This window comes from Mixophyes fleayi, chromosome 6, assembly GCF_038048845.1.
Source record: "Mixophyes fleayi isolate aMixFle1 chromosome 6, aMixFle1.hap1, whole genome shotgun sequence".
Classification (NCBI taxonomy): Eukaryota; Metazoa; Chordata; class Amphibia; order Anura; family Limnodynastidae; genus Mixophyes; species Mixophyes fleayi.
In genome coordinates this window covers 50,622,757-50,644,066 of record NC_134407.1, presented here as the reverse complement: position 1 = coordinate 50,644,066, position 21,310 = coordinate 50,622,757, and the positions used below count along the sequence as shown (strand labels likewise).

Here is a 21,310-nt window from a genome sequence, read left to right as displayed (position 1 = left end):
AATTAAGAATACATTTGTCTTTGTGTAAAGTCCATCTGAAAATGCAAAAATGAGTAACTGTTATAATGCAGTCTCTGTGCAATCATATTAAAGTTCACAGTATATTACTTGACTTTCTCCTTATCTCATACACACTCCCGCACAGTTGTTCTGCAGGCTGCGTTTGATAACCCAGTGAATGTTGTTCCTAAGTTCCAGAATTGCATCTGGAAACAGAATTCTGGGGTAAATCTTTGGTATTTTCCTGTGCAGTATATCACTATATATAACATGAGCTACAGTAATGTTTTCGTTGCTGACAAGCATCGCCTTCCCTTCTGAGGGGGGGGGGGGGGGGGAGAGAATCATTGGTAACATCATTATCTATGTATCCATGATGTCTACCCCACCCTCTTATCCACTATGTGGACTAAAAATGTGAAAAGCAGAGAGCTCAGGAACAGTGCAATCTCAAGAGGGGCTTTACATATTAAAAAATAAATAAATAATTATTTCTCCTTTACCAATGATAAGGACAAATAATATGAAACAGAATGGCCACACTCAAAAATAAAAAAGGGACACTAACCTCCACAGAAAAATGTATATGCCAGATGTAGTTTTATATCCCTCCGTGCAAGCGGAGTAAATTTAGGGTCTTTGTCTGTACCTCTCTGTCAGAATTTTGTACCTCTCTGTCAGAATTTTATACCTTTTCTCCCACCCTGATGATGCCCCCAACGATGTCGCACTAATGGCTATTGTTTTGTGTCACTGGAGAACTCTGCGAGGATATGTGAAAAATTGTTATTTAAAAAAAAAATGATTGGGAAATAGAAAGGAAATAATGGATCTGTACTTTATAGTACTCATAGTATCTAGGTTAAATCCTACAGTAAAAATATTCATATACATCCATCCCTTAATGTGACACAATAAAAAAATACAGTTGCATTTGACTAGAGTGTGAGCATATTTTGTTAATTTTTTTGTCCGTGTCTACCCTGTTTTGATGTATGCTTGGGTAATTCAATGTACTCATCAGCATGCTCACAGCAGCACAGTTTTTTTCAGCAGTTGAGTGTGCTGATCGTGGGGAAAGTAGTGACCTGCCCAATCTATCATCATGTTAGGGAGGACAGGGCTGTATGTGACAGACTGTATCATAGTGAGAACAGAGGAGTGGACATAGGCAGGAAATCAAATAAGGAATTGGGTAGTGGAAGTAGCTGGGTCCTCGACCAGCACAGAACATTTATGTAAGGCTCCAATGCATGAATGGTGTGTCCAACACATCTCTATGTAAAGTTCATACATTCAAGTTGTTCAAAGTCCTTTAATATGATATCCCATGAATAAATGTGCGATAAACACCTCTTTCTGCTTTGTCATTCTGAACTAAGCTGTGAATAAATACATTCCCCCCCCCCCCTGCACATTTGTGTAGAGTAATGGGTTTACTTTTACCTTTTCTAGAGCAAGTTGGTGCCCTTGATGCACAGAATATTGTTGCTGTCTCGTGTGGAGAAGCACACACACTGGCACTCAATGATAAAGGTCAAGTGTTTTCTTGGGGTCTAACTAAGGATGGACAGACAGGTATTCATGTAATAGAAGAATATGTCAGAGTGCCAAGGTAATGCATTAACATTAATTATTACTTTGCTGTGAATGTGTCTGTTTGCAGTTGGTATTATATAATAATTGATGGACTTCTGTATTGTCAGTGATCAGTATTTACTTGGTGTTTTAGTATCTGTAAATATGAAGTTTCTTTACCACTAATTCGTTGTGCAGACAGTTTCTATTGTTCAAGCCATTGTATGCATACAAAAATAGTCCATCTTCTAGTAATCACTGTAGTATTATACAATCGTAGAAACTATATCTTTATGCTTCATTGTATATCTGTTTCACATTACATAGAATGACCTTTCATGTTTCTAAGTCAAATACATCACTCTCCCTCTTAATTTACAGATTACCCTTAGTGTGTGTGCAACATTGTGCACACCAGCATTTACCCAGAAGAGCGACAAGTAGGAAGAGTGCCCAATATGCTAATTACAAATCTGCTACTGTCTGCTTTCCTACCACCTCTCCTATGACCTCTTAGTGCACTGTACTGGACTCAAGTGCTGGGTGTTCTGCAGCCGGAAGAGCAGCTATATATTTTTATTATCAATACTGGCCTTATTCCCTTCTGGTGACTACATATTTTTATCTGACAGGTCTGAGATCTGGGGCAGTACGGTGGCTAAGTCTGCCTCACAGCACTGGGGCATGAGTTCAATTCCTGACCATGGCCTTATCTGTGTGGAGATTGTATGTTCTCCCCATGTTTGCGTGGGTTTCCTCCGGGTGCTCCGGTTTCCTCCCACACTCCAAAAACATACTAATAGGTTAATTGGCTACTATCAAATTGACCATAGTCTCTCTCTGTCTGTGTTAGGAAATTTAGACTGTAATGGAGCAGGGACTGATGTGAGTGAGTTCTTTTTACAGCGCTGCGGAATTAGTGGTGCTTTATAAATAAATGGTGATGATGATGGGATCAGTGCTGTACTGCACCAGGGATTTCACAATGTTTCATTAATTACAATGCTATCTTGCATTTTGTATTGATAACATAACTGTATCAAGCCAAGATTCTTGATTCAAGAAAATGCCACCTCAATACTCTGTTGCGACATGGCACGGCTGTTCATTTTACTGGTAGTTATTACTATTCAGTTGACACTGAGCTGCACACTTCCTGCTGTATCATGTTGTGTCTGATTTCAGCTACAGAATTCCACAGCCTAAGTGGCTCTTGTAGCAGCACAAGCATTTAGTATATTCTGGTGTCTTCTAGCAGTCAGGAGGGTGGCTGTTCTGAACTCTCCAAGCTGTTAAAGTTATTGGCTGCCCAAGTAACGGCAATGTTTAATAGAGACATGTATGTTTACTTTTAGCGGGGGAACGACAATTTGGTCTCTGGAGCAAACACTTAGGGGAGATATATATATATTTATATATATTATGGGTTAGGGGTATATTTACTACACTGCTGTTCTGACTAACCGCTGATTCTCTGCACTTTCCCGTCAATTATTTTTTTTTTAACGCCAATTTTATTAAAGACAAAACCCATTGTTTTGTTCATGCCCTAAGTATCAGCCAGTGTCCCTCCCTAAAAAGTATGACGCCCAGGCCACCATTGTACCTCCACATAGTGTCTGGTGGCATCATCTTGTTGAACAACATTTCCTTTAAAACCTGCTGGTTACTAACTAGCTATTCTTAAGTGCTGACAGTGTCTGCGAGTAGCAACCAATCAGATTTTAGCTGTCATTTTGTAGAATGCTCTAAATAGATAGCTAGAATCTGATTGGTTGCTATAGGCAACATCTTCACTTTTTTAAACCCACAGTTGAGAAAAGATACTTAGGGATTAATTTATTAAACACCATGGCCCCAACAGGATGAGGCCAGGCAATATGAAGCATGGTTTATTCTTTGTTCTAAATATATCTTTTTTTTTTTTTTTTTTTTCTTAGAAATATAAAGAGTTTGTCTGAAATACATATTGTGCAGGTATCCTGTGGCCATCACCACTCACTAGCACTCTCCAAAGGTAATACATTTAGTTAATATTACTGTCATCCTGCTTTTTAAAGTCTTTTTATATAACTGAATCTCTTCTCTTGATCATGTTATGTTATATTCCCCTGACCAGATATGTGGCAAATTTGACACACTGTTGGTCAGTTGACCACAGGGCTAAATATGCACTTTAGCAGGAAAAGGGAATATGATACAATGTGAATGATACTACAAGCTCTACCAATTTTGTTTTTGTAGTATGATTTTTAATTACTTATTCCTATCATGTCTGTTTTATACCACAGAAAGTGAAATTTACGTTTGGGGAGATAACAGATTTGGCCAGCTTGGATTGGGCTATGAGCTGAAGAAAGAGGCAGCACCCAAACACCTTAAGTCTTTATCAGGGATCCCCTTTTACCAGATTGCCGCTGGGGGAGCCCACAGTTTTGCGCTGACACTTTCCGGAGCTGTTTTTGGATGGGGGCGGAACAAATTTGGTCAGCTTGGTCTTAATGATGAAAGCGGTAAGAGTGGTTTCATGCTGATAACTTATTTTGTTTTTATTGTTGTCTATTCTACACAGTAAATTGAGTGTTAATGATGCATTTGATAAGTTACTAATGGTGTGCCCCTTCCAGATTGAGTGAGGAGGTTCAAAACCTTAAAACCTATTTAAAGTCCGCCTTCTCTTGAAGCTCTGTCTAATACAGAAATGCAGCAGCCAGAAAAAGATGGGCGTCTTAAATCTGGGTTAAACCTTTACTTGTTTTCCACTAGAAATCTGACCAGTCTGTGTCCACCCTCAACATTTTTGTTTCACCTGTATTATGTAAATTTCCAATTCCAAAAAGGTCTTTCCTAATTCTTTAGTTTGCAGTAATACCTATACTTTATAAAGGACTCCCAAAAAGACTTGTGTCCAGGTTATATTTCTTTCCACTGTACTGGATGCTCTGCTGATACTGACCATGGTTTCTCCAACCTGCAGGAGTGCATTGCCAAAATGTACATTTTACAGACCCCTGTCGGTTTGCTATGTTTCAAACCTGCCATGTGTCCCAGATACCTGTATACTAATACAGCTATTATGTTTTTTCCCCAAGCTAGAAGCATTTTGAACCCAAGTAATTTATTTCCCCCATGATTTGTTAACCTTGAGCTAATCGAATGTCAAGTTCACCTTTTTCTAACATATGTATTATTTCCTGCAGACAGATCTGTTCCGTGTCTTCTCAAGTCATTGCGTTCTCAGAAAATTGTACATATCTGCTGTGGTGAAGATCATACTGCCGCACTTACAAAGGTACAGTCTACTACCAACCATACAGAATACCTACCCCTCCAAATATATGGTTAGGTTTCACTAAAAAATCATTTATTCATGATTCAGATCTTTTCCATCCTTTTTGTTATGTCTTTAATTATTTTCTTTTCTGTTTCTGTGTTAATTTCAATAATTTTCAAATTAACGTATCATTATGAAGTACCTACTGTACCAAGTCAGTGCACCTCATACTCTCTTGTAGCTGTCTATGCCATTGCTTCCTGTCTAAAGATGCCCATCCACTCTCTGGTGCTGCCAGCCATTTAGACCTAATTGCCTGCAAATTGCAAATTGTATGGGCCCATAATGACTGCTGGTTCTGATCAACATTTGATCAGATCTTTCAGATGTTTTTCAGACTGTAGGTTCGCATATTACTGTGTTAGTGCAGTTGGACTATGCCCACAAACTGCACCCTGAAGAATCAGCCCAAACAGTGAATGATCCAACCTTTCCAATTCCATTACACAATTATGCTTGAATTAAATATTGATCCTTACTCGGTGCACTCTTGTCCATTGTCTCGATCTGCCCATGTAAGGGCAACTTAAGGGAGATTCTAAACCGTTTCATTTTTAGATCTATGTCATTGTGCCTTTATTTCATCAAAATATACAAAGTAGATGAAGATGTGACTTCTATCCAGTAAAATAACTGGATATAAGAGGAGCATCCGGTTCCGAAGAATTTAGTTGCCTTCATTATGTGTTTTCACTCTTTGGGGTCACGTATGCAGTGACGTTTCCAGCTTAGTTGGCTGTAATTGTATTATCTGTTTTATCTAGGAGGGTGGTGTTTTTACTTTTGGAGCTGGAGGATATGGTCAACTTGGCCACAACTCTACAAACCATGAAATCAACCCCAGGAAAGTGTTTGAGCTCATGGGAAGCGTTATCACACAAATTGCTTGTGGGAGGTAAATACACCCAAATACTTTTATCCCAGTTTTGTTCTTCCATTGCTTTACACCTTACTCCAACTGTTCAGTGTGTGTGAGTGATGCCGGATAAAATGAGGCGGTGAGTGTGAAGGCAAATCGCTTATAACCTCCATTTATGTAACATAAGACCAAATTAAGACCAATTAATAATTGAGACCTTTGTTATTATTTTACAAGCAGAATTGCATCTTAATGAAGGGCAATCATATAAAATAAATTGTATGTCTTTTCACTATTTAATTCAATACTGAGACAATATGCTTAAGATCTAATTTTCTCTTTATTTTCTAATAATTCATTAGAATACATAGGTACTGTATATGATACTGTACTGACCACTTGTTACCAATAGGACATCTATATTCTCTTGATTTTATGGCTATATATTATACGTTGCAGCGGGCTGTTAATGACAATCTCTGCTTTAAAACAAAGTTGGCAGAACAGACTTGAAGTGAATGCTGTTAATGATTCTTCATAGGAACACTTTGAAAAACACTACAGTCGGCTACAGCTGATTGGACATGGGCGTCTGCTACAGGGAGAGTAGAGAATGTTTCTTTAGGATGATAACCTTGAGTGATGTTCCACTTTAAAAAAAAAAAAAAAAAAAAGCATTTCACCATCGTAAAAACAAACAATGCAGTTTGTAGAATAGAGGGGAAATTGGAGAACAAAAGGAAAACATGTGAATAAAGTGTTTGTGCCTGTCAGCTTGAGATGAATGAGAGCATTCTGATTTAATATAGTCTCTAACTCATAAATCAATGTAATTGTGCATGAGGCCATTCCTCTAGCCCATTAATATAACCACATCAACCATGATTATCCTGCAACAATTTTAGTTGAGGTGGTAAGTCCCCTTCTTTCTTATTAGCTTGGAAAGTCAGCGAATTTTACAAATATATAGCGAAATATACACGAAAACTGTTGTACATATGTATCATTTCATGCACTGTCAAAAGGGTGACTTTCTTGGTCTATATTAAATCAATCACTCCAACTGCTGTGGAAATGTACACTAGTTGGCCAAGGTAGTAGTAGTATTATGGTTTTTGTTTTTCCCCTAGACAGCACACGTTGGCTTTTGTCCCTTCATCTGGGCGAATCTACTCATTTGGTCTAGGCGGCAACGGACAGTTAGGAACTGGATCAACATGCAATAGAAAAAGTCCTTTTACTGTTAGAGGAAACTGGATATCGTACACAGATTATTCCAAACATCCCAACAGTAAGTGTGTGTTTTTTGGTTTTATTTTTCTTCCCTTTTTCACTTTTATCAGATTTGTTTACTTCTAAATGTATTGGTTTGTTTCATATACCAGATACAGAGGGGTATTACTGCGTGAAGAAAATTTTCTCTGGTGGAGACCAAAGCTTTGCACATTACTTTCATACACAGGTATGGTTTAACATCCCATATAGTTACTCAACTTTTCATTGGCTTTTAATGGCATTTATGTTTCCATTTTAGCACAGCAAACTTATGCACTAAAATTCACACAGTTGATTTAACAGACCATATAGTGTCTTAGGTTGGTGCTATGCAAGAATATATATACGCAATGTGGCACAAGCAGATTTTCCCCGCTGACCACTTACATAAAGCTGAGAGTAGTGTTGAGGGACTGCTGAAAAAGGGCTCAAACAGTGCTTCACAAAGGTCTTTTGTGTCTTCTGCAAATGTCACACAAGAGACTAAACGGCCACTAAAATAAAAACTGGTTGAATTGCTCAGTACGTAGAACTTTTCAGGCAGCGTTTTTTTTCAACCAGCATGAAAAACGGTACCCTCAAATAACTTTTTCCCTAGCTGCTATTCTGCTGAGTGAAAATCTCTTCTGTGACAGGTTGTCGAGTCTGGGAAGCTTGTTTAATTTTAAGATGGCAGAGATGATTAAATATCAGATACCTGCAAGTTTCTGCATAATATGCATGACTTTGCCTATTTCATTTATCCTTTAAATGGTGACGTTTCTCATTTCTAGAACTGCCTCCCTCCAGATGACTTCAGAAAGCATAGCCATTCCAGAAAAATATGGACCGTAAACGCAGAGCTTATTGAAAGATTGCTGACTTTCTCAACTGGGAGACCTCCATTAGATTTAGTAAAGTAAGATTACCTTTTATTTGTTTTCAAAGGCCAAAACTATATATAAAACATAAGTGTCAAACTTGCTTGCTTATCAACAAAAGGACCCGGGGTTAAATTTATCAAGCTGCGGGTTTCAAAAAGTGAAGATGTTGCCTATAGCAACCAATCAGATTCTAGTTGTCATTTTGTAGAAAGTACTAAATAAATGATAACTAGAATCTTATTGGTTACTATAGGCAACATCTCCATTTTTTTTGAAACCCGCAGCTTGATAAATTTACCCCCTGGACTCATCCTGCAATTTTGCAGTCACACCGTATAGGTTGTTACCTGCATGTTAAGATTGTAACTAGTTAAAGGACTTGTCTACTTTCCAACAGCCTCCCATTCCTGTGTGAAACAAATTGGTCCTTTACAACCTGCACCGTTGCCTGAAGCAAGGAGACGGACCAACGCATATGTTACCAGGCAGCCACAGTAGTTTTCAGAGCAGAAATCCAGCCATCTCTGCTAATTCAATTGACCAAGACAGAGTGAGTAAGTGAATGCAGCATCTGATGTGATGGCCTTGGCTCCTGTCTACTAAAGTGCTCGCATTCTGTCCTGGCTGTGAGATGTCACATGAACAGATGGAATGCTCCTGCTCTGTAAACTGCAGCAGCTGTCTTGCAATAAATAATGCAGTCTGTCTCCTGACATATGCAACAGTGAGAGTCCAGGAGAGAGACCTTAATTACTAGTGAGGGCGACAGGACATGCAAGGGAAGTTGTCCAAAGTATACAACCTGTTTTTCAAGGGAAACTGAGTACAAAAATGCATTTGTGATATGTAAAAAAATGTCCCTTTAGCATTGTTCTGTATTAACATAAATTGCATGCACAGATTGCAAATCAAAGCTATAGAGAACAGATAGGGGAAACATAGCAAGCATACAATACAAATAAAAGCAGATTGGGGAAAATACTCTAGGTATTCTAACACAAATCATACAGGTTTTTTTTCCATTTCCCCCTTTAATTCATTTTATAAGCAAAGACTGTTTATTTTTTGTTTTAATAGTGAAATTGGCAAAGTGTTCTCATCAGCTGCTTGTCTAAATGGAAGTTTTCTATCAACCAGGTATGTGTCAATGGTCATCTGATAATTATAGAAATATAAGTCTGATGTAATAACCTGCATAGCGTCTTTGTGAAGACTACAGTCATGGCCAAAACTTTTGAGAATGACACATGTATTGGTGTTCACAAAGTCTGTTGCCTAAGTTTTTATGATGGCAATTTGCATATACTCCAAAATGTCATGTGATCAGATGAACTGCAATTAATTTCAGTCCCTCTTTGCTGTGACAATGAACTTTTTCCCCAAAACATTTCCACGGTATTTCAGCCCTGCCACAAAAGGACCAGCTGACATCAGGTCAGTGAATCTCTCGTTAACACAGGTGAGAGTGTTGACGAGGACAAGGCGGGAGATCACTCTGTCATGCAGATTGAGTTATAATAACAGACTGGAAGCTTTAAAAGGAGGATGGTGCTTAAAATCATTGTTCTTCCTCTGTTAACCACGGTTACCTGCAAGGAAACGTGCAGTCATCATTGCTTTGCTGCTAGTAAGATTGCACCTAAATCAACCATTTATCGGATCATCAAGAACTTCAAGGAGAGAGGTTCAATAGTTGTGAAGAAGGCTTCAGGGCACTTAAGAAAGTCCTGGCGCTTGCTGAACGGTCTCCTAAAGTTGATTCAGCTGCGGGATCGGGGCACCACCAGTGCAGAGCTTGCTCAGGAATGGCAGTAGGCAGGTGTGTGTGCATTTGCACGAACAGTGAGGCGAAGACTTTTTGAGGATGGCCTGGTGTCAAGATGGCCAGCAAAGAAGCCACTTCTCTCCAGGAAAAACATAAGGGACAAACTGATATTCTGCAAAAAGGTGCAGTGATTGGACTGCTGAGGACTGGGGTAAAGTCATTTTCTCTGATGAATTTCCTTACAAATTTTTTGGGGCATCTGGAAAAACGCTTGTTCGGAGAATGAAAGGTGAGCGCTACCATCAGTCCTGTGTCATGCCAACAGTAAAGCATCCTGAGACCATTCATGTGTGGGGTTGCTTCTCAGCCAAGAGAGTGGGCTCACTCACAATTTTGTCTAAGAACACAGCCATGAATAAAGAATGGTACCAAAACATCCTCCAAACATTCTACCAACCATCCAAGAACAGTTTGGTGACAAACAATGCCTTTTCCAGCATGATAGAGCACCTTGCCATAAGGCAAAAGTGGTAACTAAGTGGCTCGGGGATCAAAACATCGAAATTTTGGGTCCATGTCCAGGAAACTCCCCAGACCTTAATTCCATTGAGAACTTGTGGTCAATCCTGAAGAGGCGGGTGGACAAATAAAAACCCACAAATTCTGACAAACTCCAAGCATTGATTAGGCAAGAATGGGCGGCCATCAGTCAGTATGTGGCCCAGAAGTTGATTGACAGCATGCCAGGGTGTATTGCAGAGGTCTTCAAAAAGAAGGGTCAACACTGCAAATATTGACTCTCTACATAAACTTAATGAAATTGTCAATAAAAGACTTTGACACTTATGAAATGCTTGTAACTTTACTTCAGTATACCATAGCAACATCTGTCAAAAAGGTCTAAAAACACTGAAGCAGCAAACTATGTAAAAACAAATACTTGTGTCATGTCGTTCTCAAAACTTCTGCCCATGGCTGTACAGTGATGGACCTTAAAATCTTGCCCTTTCAAGGTGCTTACTATAAACCCTAGGGTCAAAGTGGGTAACGACAGCTGTTTGGAACTGCATCATATCCAGAGTCCTCCCCTGCGCAGCCAACACTGTATTGCACAACATTTTATTGGTTTTCCTTGAATTTGTCAATTAGATGTATTGAAAGACTTTGCATCAAAAATGCTGTCTTGCATTTACAGAACAGATAAAAGATGAAAATGCAAAGTGTTTATCACAATTATTAATACGCATTGGTGGGGACTGAGAAGAAGGGGAAAAACCCATTGTACGTGAGTCTTCGTGGCATCATTGAATAGAGACCAAGTGTGATAGGCTGACACATTCCTGACTCTTAGCTGATTATATTATAATTGTTACATCAGTACTCTCAAGTGTTCCAAATATATCATTTACACAAGTATATCGCCATTTAACTAATGGGCCAGTGGTTCTACATAATGCCAGGTGGGCATAGAGGCATCTCCAATGGGTAATATCATCATATGATGTTTGTTATCTTTTACTTACAATTAAATACTCTGTGTTTTGTTCTTTTTCTAGCAATAACGATCACTACAGGACGAGTAGCAAGTTCTCTGGGATAGACATGAATGTTGCCAGACTCTTCTTCCACAAGCTACTGAATTCTGCACAACCACAAATTGTACAACTGGTTAGTTTTGCATAAATGTCACAAATTGTGTGTACATTACACACTTGACTTCATTTTCATTATTTCCGTAGCTGCTGGTGATGGATAGATGGCTCATGAATATTGTTTCCCCACATAATACGATTGTCTTCACTTCTGTCTGTGTCAATATTACAAAATTATGTGTCGCATTCCTAACGGGGTGGTATATATAGACGTACCTGCTTAAAATCCACCCAAACATATTTCTGGCACAATGTAAAGTAATGTGTGTTTCTCCACACTAGATGCATCTATCTTTCCTGTCGCTTCCAACTTCGTAATATCGCCCGCATCCGGCCCTTCCTTTCTCATGAAGCAACCAAAACCATTGTCCACGCGCTTATCTACCGGCTGGATTACTGCAACCTTCTTCTCACTGGCCTCCCCCGCTCTCGCCTCGCCCCCCTTCGTTCTATACTCAATGCAGATGCGAGGCTCATCTTCCTCTCACGAGCTCCTCCTCTGCCTCACCTCTCTGCCTTGCCCTTCACTGGCTCCCCTTCCCCTACCCTATCCTTTTCAAACTTCTTACCCTCACCTACAAGGCCCTCTCCCACTCTACTGCCCCCTATATCTCCAATCTCCTCTCCATCCACACTCCCGCCCGGTCCCTGCGTTCTGCCAATGACCGTCGCCTCTCGTCCACTCTGATCACCTCATCCCACTCCAGAATTCAAGACTTCTCCCGAGCTGCCCCCCTGCATTGGAATGACCTCCCACGCTCCATCCGTTTGTCCCCTAACCTGTGCTCCTTCAAACGGGCACTCAAAACCCATCTCTTCCTTAAAGCCAACCAGCCTTCCACCTAACCCTCTCTCTATGCACAATCTCATCTCCTGGCTCCTCCTCTGTAGAGTTGAGCGCTTGCTCCCCCCCCTCTGACTCCCTTTATGCAGGCTGTCTGTTTCCCCTCCCTTTAGGATGTAAGCTCTTATAAGCAGGGCCCTTCTCCCTCCTGTCTCTCTACCTTCTCTTCTGCTCCAACTCCATTATATTTGCTTTGCCTGGAGTCTCTGAAGTCTTGGTATTACTCGTTTATTGTTCTGTACTGTTATTCCCTGTACTGTCCATTGTTTGTACTGTGTTCGGAGCTGCGGAAACCTTGTGGCGCCTTATAAATAAATAATAATAATAATCTTTCAAGTATTACGTGAAGGTTTCATTTTCAATAAATTAACTGTTTGGAAACTCTGAAGAGCTAAAAACAAAGACATCTTGCTTTTGTTTTTAATAGACTTTTACAGTTGGGTTTCATATAGCTGTTTCTCTTTTATACAAATTATTAAAATGACCCAAGCGAGAGATTGATACACTTGATTGTTGCAGAGAGTCTGTCTGAGCAGAGGATGATTTTACTGCTAATTTTCATTGACAATATTAAGATGTAACATGTGGAACCTACATAACTCTCTATACAGAATCTGACCCCCAGTGACCGGAGGGATGGAGATGAACACCTACAGTAGCTTGTATAGGAGTGCAGCATGGTTAGTAAAAGTAGTAGGTAGGGACACTGACATGGCAGCAATATGCTCTTAGGAGAGGCACTAAATATTCGGGTGTGAGAGAGTCCCAAAATTAAACTGTGAGATGAGGGTTATTTCATCCTGGTTTAAAATCCGTGAGGAGTTGTGTCAAAAAAAAGTTTACATCAGACGAAGCTTAACTTGCTCCATGTGTTCCTTTAATTGACAAAAATGTTTTATTAATTCCCACTGTTAAGCCAAATATTTGGTTTAATGAGAATTATGAAATCATGATTCCACAGTACAAGAAATGGAAACAAATTGCTTATCAGACTGTAATGTGCTTGGCACTCAAGGAGTCTAGTTATGTACGATTAACCAGGAAAGACATCCCGATTCTCACAGAGTTTGAGGGTTAGTACAAGTGCCAAGCCAGCAAACTAACAATTCTGCAGAATCTGATGATTCTGACCCTTGTCTCTTCCTGGCACAGAGTTACAGTAGATAATGCAAGCGGTGACATAGTAAACACATTAAATGAAGACACTTTTTTCTATTTAAGTTATTTTGAAACCTTTTCTTTTTGTTTTTTTTTGTTTTTTTCAGATTTGCCATTTACTTTCCTGTAAATTTACAAATCCGATTTGGAAGACTGTCTCTATTACTATTTGAGCTTGTATTCTGTGTTTCTCTACATAGGTGGCTGCTACTTTGGAAAAGAATTTAATACCAAAACTACCAAGTTCCCCGCCTGACATTGAGGCATTGAGACTGTACCTCACTCTCCCAGAGTGTCCACTCATCACAGATCCAAATAACTTCTCCTCTCTGACAATCCCTTTTGGGAGTGCAATTATTAAGCTTGATAAGACTCCATTAAAAGTTCTAGGTGAGTACAAGATTGCTACCAAGTGGTGCCATAAGCAATAGCTCCAACTGTAATAGGTGAACATGTGACTTAGTATTTCTATGTTGTAGAACTCACGTCATTTTAGATGTTTTGGGGCAAGCTTGCAACAGCACCATTATTACAACAACAAAGTAATCCATGCCATAGCAATTGTTTTTAACTTTCTGACATGACATTTTAAAGTGTTTAGCTATACTTTAAAGTGAAACTTAACCCGAAGAAAATATTTTAATTGTAGCCTATTTAAATTTCGCCTTTTCTTAAATGTTAGAAAGTCATCCAGAACTCGATAACCATATAACAGTATATTTTTCTTGTAAAGTCACTGAATCAGATGTATAAAGTGACTTGTTGGCAGTAATGTATAATACAGCTTAGTGTATATACTGTATGTATATAGCACAGAGTCCTCTCTCCTAATGTCTTCTCTACCCCCACCTCATCCACCTGTGCGTCCTTGTGTTATGTCTCTTATATGTTCTCTATATGTTTGTTGTATACCTTTTTTATATCTTCTGTACAGTTGTGTGCTTTTTGGATTTAATTTTGCCTCTTGGTCCTCTGCGTCTTTTTAATATGCTCCAATTCCCTCTGTACAGCACTGTGGAATTTTGTGGCGCCATAAAAATGAATATATATCTGTCAAAGCAACATATGTTTATTTTATTTCCCTATTTTTTTAATAGAAAACTGGTGGTCTCTGCTTGAACAACCAGAGTTTATGCGGCTAGTACAACTTTTTAAAGACGTTGTATTGCATCTCTTGAAACTCACAAAAATCGGAATTCCTCTTTCGGACAGAAGGATTTTCAACACACTTCTTAATACAGCCTTAAAGGTTTTGGAAATCCTGCACAGGGTAAGTTTGTATTTTTGGAGTGATGCTTATGAAGAGCATTAAAAAGAGTATATATTGTTTTAGAAGTATGTGTTCAGTGTAAGCAGGTCCATTATTATCGAACGCATCTTGGAATATCAGTAAACTTTTGCCATTATTACTGCTAGAGTGAACATGTAACTGTATTAGTCTCTTATCAGCTCAAGAAATTAGTATAACCTGAGAACGCAGCAAAATCATAAGGTATCGTCCTGCCTCTTGCATATCAGTTGGCCAAGTACAGAGCTGACATCTAATCCAATCTGTCACAAGAGAATGTTTGTCACTTAGGGGGATATTATAACTTATTTCCCTTTTCCAACATTTAAGGTGATGAGAACCATGATGGACATTAAATATATCTGTACTAGCATGGGATCTATTATCTTGTATGCTTACAGTGGTTTTCACAATAACAGGTTTTTCCATAATTTGGAGCAACATGTCAAAAATATACTAAAGTACATATGAAAATGACCCACCTGTCCCAGCACTATCTTTGGCCTTTCCTTTCTCATTAAATTATATGACAGTGCTCCTCACAGTGACTGTGGTATGATGTAGTTATTGGACATGTCTGTTTTATTTGTTAGTGGTTTTTGGAACAACTCTCATATCTGTATATGTTTAATGGTATATGCACTAATCTGCAGTATTTAGGGAAAGCAAAATATTCCAGGCTGAAATCCATCATATTGTTACTTCCAACAGGTAAATGAACAATCTGGACAGATTATACCATATGATAAATTCTATATTCATGAAATACAAGACTTTGTAGATATCCGGAATGATTACGTGAATTGGATACAGCAACGGCCACGTTGTTTGGTAAGTTTGGTGTCTCTGACATGTGCTTATCACTAATACAGATAAAAGTAAGTCATACTGCAGACCTCACGTGTCAAGGGTTTTGCCAGGGCAGTCCTGTTTTTTTGTCATTGCTAATTTGTAACTGAATATTATTTTTCCTACAATGCACACTTTTTAGTGTACAGTATCAGAATTATTAGCATGATCTGATTACTGTCCTATGCATTTGGCAACCCAAATAAGCATGATGATCCATGTATTGAAAGTAAACTTCCATATCTCACGGATGTGCCAGTTTTCTATTTCAGAAGTGTGGGACCCCCAAGATGCTTTCTTGGGTCAGAAATCAGTCAGGAAGTGATTGGGTATGAGTGGGGGTGATCATTTTATTCCTCCAAGCCTCAAAACTGAAATATTCAAATATTTAATATATAAACCAAGAAATTAAATGTTGTTAATTTAGTGTCGTCTCCCCTCTCCATTAGACAGCTAAAGCTCCTTCTACATCTGTAGGACATTGTCCAAAAAAGAGTTCTGAAAGCTGACAATACAGTCCTTTCAGTTACTGTGAATCCACACATTACATTTCTGCAGAACAAGTCTGCCAGAAAAATGGAAGAGGCTTTATGGACATATTGAAGTATAAACATTCCAAAGATTGCCTGCATTTTTCAGTTCATATATATATAATATATATATATATATATATATATATATATATATATATATATATATATATATATATATATATATATATATATATATATATATTATCTATATCTATAAATTATAGGCTAGACCAGCGGTTCCTAAAGTGTGCACCCCTGGGAGCCGCGGCGCTGTCACAGGGGTGCCGCGGGCCAGGCAGAAAAAAAACAACAAAACAAAAACTTACAAATCCGCTGGGCGCCGGGACCCAGTATCCTCCTCTCTCGTGCAGCTTGTCAACTTACAAATCCGCACGGAGTCGGGCGCTGGGACCCAGCATCCTCTCTCACGCTGAGAGAGGAGGATGCTGGGTCCCGTCACCTGGCACGTGCGGATTTGTACGTTTTTGTTTTGTTTTTCTCTGGCTGGCACGCGGCACCCCTGTGGCAGAGGGCAGTTGGAGGGGGACAGCCACTCTGGGCAGAGGAGGGGGACAGCGTGGCAGAGGGCAGAGGAGGGGGACAGCGTGACAGAGGGCAGAGGAGGGGGACAGCGTGAGGGGGCAGCGTGTCTGGATGCAGAGGGGGCAGCGTGTCTGGATGCAGAGGGGCCATTTTTGCACACAACTAAATAAGTATTTCTGTCCTAACCTAAATACTTATTACATTTTTTTGACCCAACTTCTTCTAAAACAGGACTGCTCAGTAATTATTTTGGAGGGGTGCCTTGAAAAAATTATGGAAACTCTAAGGGTGCCGCGAACTGCAAAAGTTTGGGAACCACTGGGCTAGACAATAGTATTGAGAGAGAGAGTGTAATTTTTCCCCCTTTTAATACACAAAAATCAAGCCCTAGAACAGTGAGAGTCCAGTGAAAAGCAACTAGATTGAAAGGGTATTCAAGTTCTTTACAATAAGAGCAGTGAAACGATGAAAAGCACCTCCACAATATTTGGTATTGCAGACACGTTACAAACAGTCAACAGAAGATTGCTTGCAAAAAAAAATATTTTGCACAGGTGATAGTGTGTTGACCCAGACAGTGGTTATATTACCAATATGATCTGGGAAGAAATAGGTTCCCCTCAGGATAAATTGGACTATTCCTTGTTGGGAATATTTGCTTTGGATCAACTGACTAGGAATAAGTAATACAGATGGTAGGCTTGACAATGTTTGTGTTACTAACTATGGTATGTAAGTTTGGTTAGACACTACTTTGAAACACTCTAAAATTACTCACAAAATGTAAACAATAAAAGTGGCATCAAATCATGTAAAGTCTGGAGAATGTATCCACCCAAAGCCAAACCTGCCTCTGCAGTGTACAGCTGAGCTGCCAAAGGGTAGACACTACTTAATATGTACACCCTATGTCTTTTGTAACTTCATGTTGCATTTGAGATGATTGCAAGTGTTTAAAAGAAATGCCTTTTGTGACCATGAAGTTGGTTTATCTAGAACTAGAATATTAGAATGTGGCATTGATACATGAGAGAGGTGTACTAAAGAGCTTTGTTACTTTGAACTGTCTCTACCCAAAACAGTCTGTACACAGCACAGGACAGCCGTTGTTACCTTTGTAGCCATTGTCACAGGGCCAATATTCTGTTTGTAATGTTTCATATCTAGACAAGTGCAAATGTTTGTTTCATTTCACAAGGTTATGGAGGTATTATCAGAGTGTCTGCTACTAGGGAAGATACATAGTTCCATTTTAAAAAGAAATAGTGACGGAAAATTTGGCTTGAGCAGGTCTATATCATATTTACATTGCACCTGTATGTAAGATGTGTTGGGAACTCGGGTACTAATGAGCGCTTTCCTCCTACTGCATTTTCTCAGGACGTAAACCAGGGATTGCCTGAGGTAAGAATAGGATTTTGTTTTGCTCTTGTTCGCCCTGCCATATCCATGCAACTTAAACTCCACATTCCCAGCATCTTTCTACCAAGTTCAGAGTGCATCCTAATTATGATAAACATAACCAGCATATATTCTAGCATCGTCCCATCTACCATACAACATCGACTGGTGGGAGGGGAAAGAGGGAATTATTTGTCTTTTATTTAGTTTTTAAAGGCAATGTTCGCTGCTTAGAGGTGGTCTTGTTTTTCTAAATATCTGTAACATATAAAGAGTTCATTATTCTTAATGATATACTTATTCTTAACACCTGTTATATTGATGTGTCAGGAAAAAAAGCCAGGTATCTCCCCCTGGTTAACAATAGAACTGCAAAACCTAGATATTATGACAAAATGGCTGCCTGTTTGCATGGCGTTTCCTAGAATGAGCCTTTTAAATGAAGTGTCAGACCTTGGACTCTACTGAGCAACAATTAACCAACAAAACACTTCCATGTTTCTTCTAGCTTGCCCTTTTTCTTCAATGTGTGCATAAAGTGTATCGCCAGAATTTACCCGTATCACATTTACACACTGTGTTGTCCCTTCTGTTTTACAGGGAGCAGATGGTTCTCTCACAATCTGTACATATCCCTTTGTTTTTGATGCACAAGCAAAGACTACTCTTCTGCAGACTGATGCATACATACAGATGCAGGTATGTTCTTAGTTTATGCCATATAGCTCCAACATTGTTTGGTATGCAGTGTTCTCCACAGAAAACGTTGCCAGCCAGGTGGCTTTAAGGAGCAGCTGGGAGGGGGCAGTGTAATACTTTGTAATAATATTGATATATATTTGAGGTTATTGCCCACACCTGCCAGGACTGATGAGACTGTTGGTCATTGGTCTAACACACACACTGCTGACTGTAGTGCTCACATAGTGCCTGTTCAAGTAGGAGAAACTAAACTTTATTCTATTATAATAAGACTCCAATAACCGGGTGGCAAGTAAAAACAGCCGGCTGGAGCACCCGGGAAATAGGTGCTGGGGAGAACACTGATATGGGAAGCAAAATTCTGAAAGTAGAAGTAGGAAGCAAGCTACTACAAATACACTATTTTGAGCTGATTATAAACTTCACTGTTGATTTTAAAGTATCAACCCGTGTTTTAAGGATGTAACTATAAATCACAATGTGTAACTCCAGACGCTAGCTACATGTTCCATGGCTCACTAAGAGGGTAAATGTAAACTGGTTCTGATGAAGGATGTCCAATTGGCTACATCAACAACCTTCATCTGCAACATTATACGTACAGTATATACTCCAGGTTGTGAGCCACTAGTTGATTATGGAACTGAAGGAGCAGTTAAGATTGCTTTCAGCTATTTTTTTGAGTGTTCATTATTTTTTTAAAATAGTTATTGTCTTTTAAAGATGATGATGGCAGCACCTAACTGAATTTGTTTTATTAGATGGCTGTTGACCAGGCCCACAGGCAGAATTTTTCATCCATGTTTCTGCCAGTGGTTGAGTCGGTGGACCCTTGTCTTATTTTAATAGTGCGCAGAGACAATATTGTGGGAGACGCTATGGAAGTTTTAAGAAAAACCAAAAATATTGATTACAAGAAGCCACTGAGGGTAAAGTATAAACATTTTTTTTTATTTTGAAACATTCAGTTCAGTCATTAATTATTACTAAACCTATTATTGTCCACCATAGGTTATTTTTGTGGGTGAAGAAGCAGTTGATGCAGGTGGAGTACGTAAGGAATTTTTCCTGCTGATTATGAGGGAACTCTTAGATCCAAAGTATGGAATGTTCCGCTATTATGAAGATTCGAGACTCATCTGGTTTTCTGATCAGGTACAGAATATAACATTGTCTAACTGCCATGTGACTAGAACATATGTGATAAAGTTATGTTTGTAGCAAAGCAGTTTATCATGCATTACTTACTATAGTAATTAATTTGCCTTTAATTTGTGGAAGAATGAAATTCAGGAAAATCCTGCAAAATGTATAATAATGTAAATATATTTTTTTTCATATGCAAAACTAATTGGATAATTTTTTTTAGTCTGGATCTTTTAAATTAAGATGAACGGTATAGTGAGCTATACACTTAATAACAAGGATAATTTGTTTTCAGTGGCTGCCAACCCTGCTCTGAAAAGCAATGTGGGAATTATCTTGGTGCAGCATTTGATTATTCTTAAGCTATAGTATCAGGACAAACGTTGCTATTCAATATATCTCATTTGTTTTCTTTTTGGGTTTTTTCTTTTAGACCTTTGAGGACAGTGACTTGTTCCACCTCATCGGTGTTGTTTGTGGTTTAGCAATTTACAACTTTACGATTGTTGATCTTCACTTCCCTTTGGCTTTATACAAGAAGCTTCTTAAAAAAAAGCCCACCTTGGATGATTTAAAAGAATTATCACCAGATGTTGGAAGGTAAGTGAGGATGTCCATATTAATAGCATTGAGAAGTCGCATTGTCATAGGACTCGGCTACCTTTTTTCTTAAGTATGACCTCTGTTGACCTCCCATAGTTGAGCATAAGGTGAATGTGTAAATGTCCTGCCACAGTTTGTTATGTAGTCCCCATTGAGGACCAGCTGTATTTCTCAGTGTGAAGCAATGGTTTAAGCTGTCTCATCATATGTGAGTGAGTGGTGTAGACTGAACTTGGGAAATAAACAAATGTAACTTTCATCTTATAGGGTAGTAGTGATTAACCCTCAAGCCTGTAAATGTAGCTCTAATCAAACCTCCTCACCCTTATTCTGTGTCAAATGTTAAGGTTGTATAGACTGCCCCCTTCTGGCTGAGCAATAAATTGGTTATCTGATTAACCATTCAGTATTTGCATATATTCGTGCCTCATCTGTGCCCAAATTGTGTCGTCATAAAACAAATAGCAGTCCCAATAGTCATCGGACCATCTAATTAGATCAATAACATGGGTGGTCAAACTGCCTAAACATTCTGGTGCGCAAACCTAGTACCCGGATCTGCCAGTGTATGGGCGACTTGAGTCTCTTTTCTGTTTAATAGTGTATGATGGATGGAGTGCACCTTGTTCCTATTACTTATTTCATACCTTGTGCATTTGTTTGACACTCATAGAATTTTGAATCATTCATAACATTTGAAAAAAGTGCATATATTTAAGAATATAAAGGCAAGTGATGTGGTGTTAAATCTGTCTGTCTTTCAGGAGCATGCAGCAGCTGTTGGACTATGAGGAAGATAACATTGAAAATATATTCTGTCTCAATTTTACAGTAAGTGTCTGCTCTTGGAAATGTCATTGACAACATATTTAACCTCCTCCAAGTCTTGCTGGAGCCAGGGACCTACTCACTACGAA

At 39.0% G+C, this 21,310-nt stretch overlaps 1 protein-coding gene across 3 annotated transcripts in view; it reads left to right on the top strand.

Moving 5' to 3' along the window:
- The window catches only part of HERC4 (HECT and RLD domain containing E3 ubiquitin protein ligase 4), a 45,800-nt gene that overhangs the window by 4,833 nt on the left and 19,657 nt on the right, over positions 1-21,310 (top strand). Inside the window, exons 3-21 of one of the 3 annotated variants that reach the window (XM_075216447.1) lie at positions 1,456-1,615; positions 3,519-3,595; positions 3,870-4,091; positions 4,779-4,870; positions 5,677-5,807; positions 6,902-7,062; positions 7,157-7,233; positions 7,820-7,944; positions 8,987-9,046; positions 11,231-11,342; positions 13,529-13,718; positions 14,426-14,598; positions 15,328-15,447; positions 17,922-17,945; positions 18,543-18,641; positions 19,406-19,573; positions 19,656-19,799; positions 20,224-20,390; positions 21,158-21,224. In XM_075216447.1, coding sequence (XP_075072548.1) covers positions 1,456-1,615; positions 3,519-3,595; positions 3,870-4,091; positions 4,779-4,870; positions 5,677-5,807; positions 6,902-7,062; positions 7,157-7,233; positions 7,820-7,944; positions 8,987-9,046; positions 11,231-11,342; positions 13,529-13,718; positions 14,426-14,598; positions 15,328-15,447; positions 17,922-17,945; positions 18,543-18,641; positions 19,406-19,573; positions 19,656-19,799; positions 20,224-20,390; positions 21,158-21,224 — 2,369 coding nt within the window. Of the gene's footprint in view, positions 1-1,455; positions 1,616-3,518; positions 3,596-3,869; positions 4,092-4,778; positions 4,871-5,676; positions 5,808-6,901; positions 7,063-7,156; positions 7,234-7,819; positions 7,945-8,306; positions 8,464-8,986; positions 9,047-11,230; positions 11,343-13,528; positions 13,719-14,425; positions 14,599-15,327; positions 15,448-17,921; positions 17,946-18,542; positions 18,642-19,405; positions 19,574-19,655; positions 19,800-20,223; positions 20,391-21,157; positions 21,225-21,310 lie in introns of those variants that run through there. The other 2 variants (XM_075216448.1, XR_012693356.1) reach the window with 2 other exon arrangements.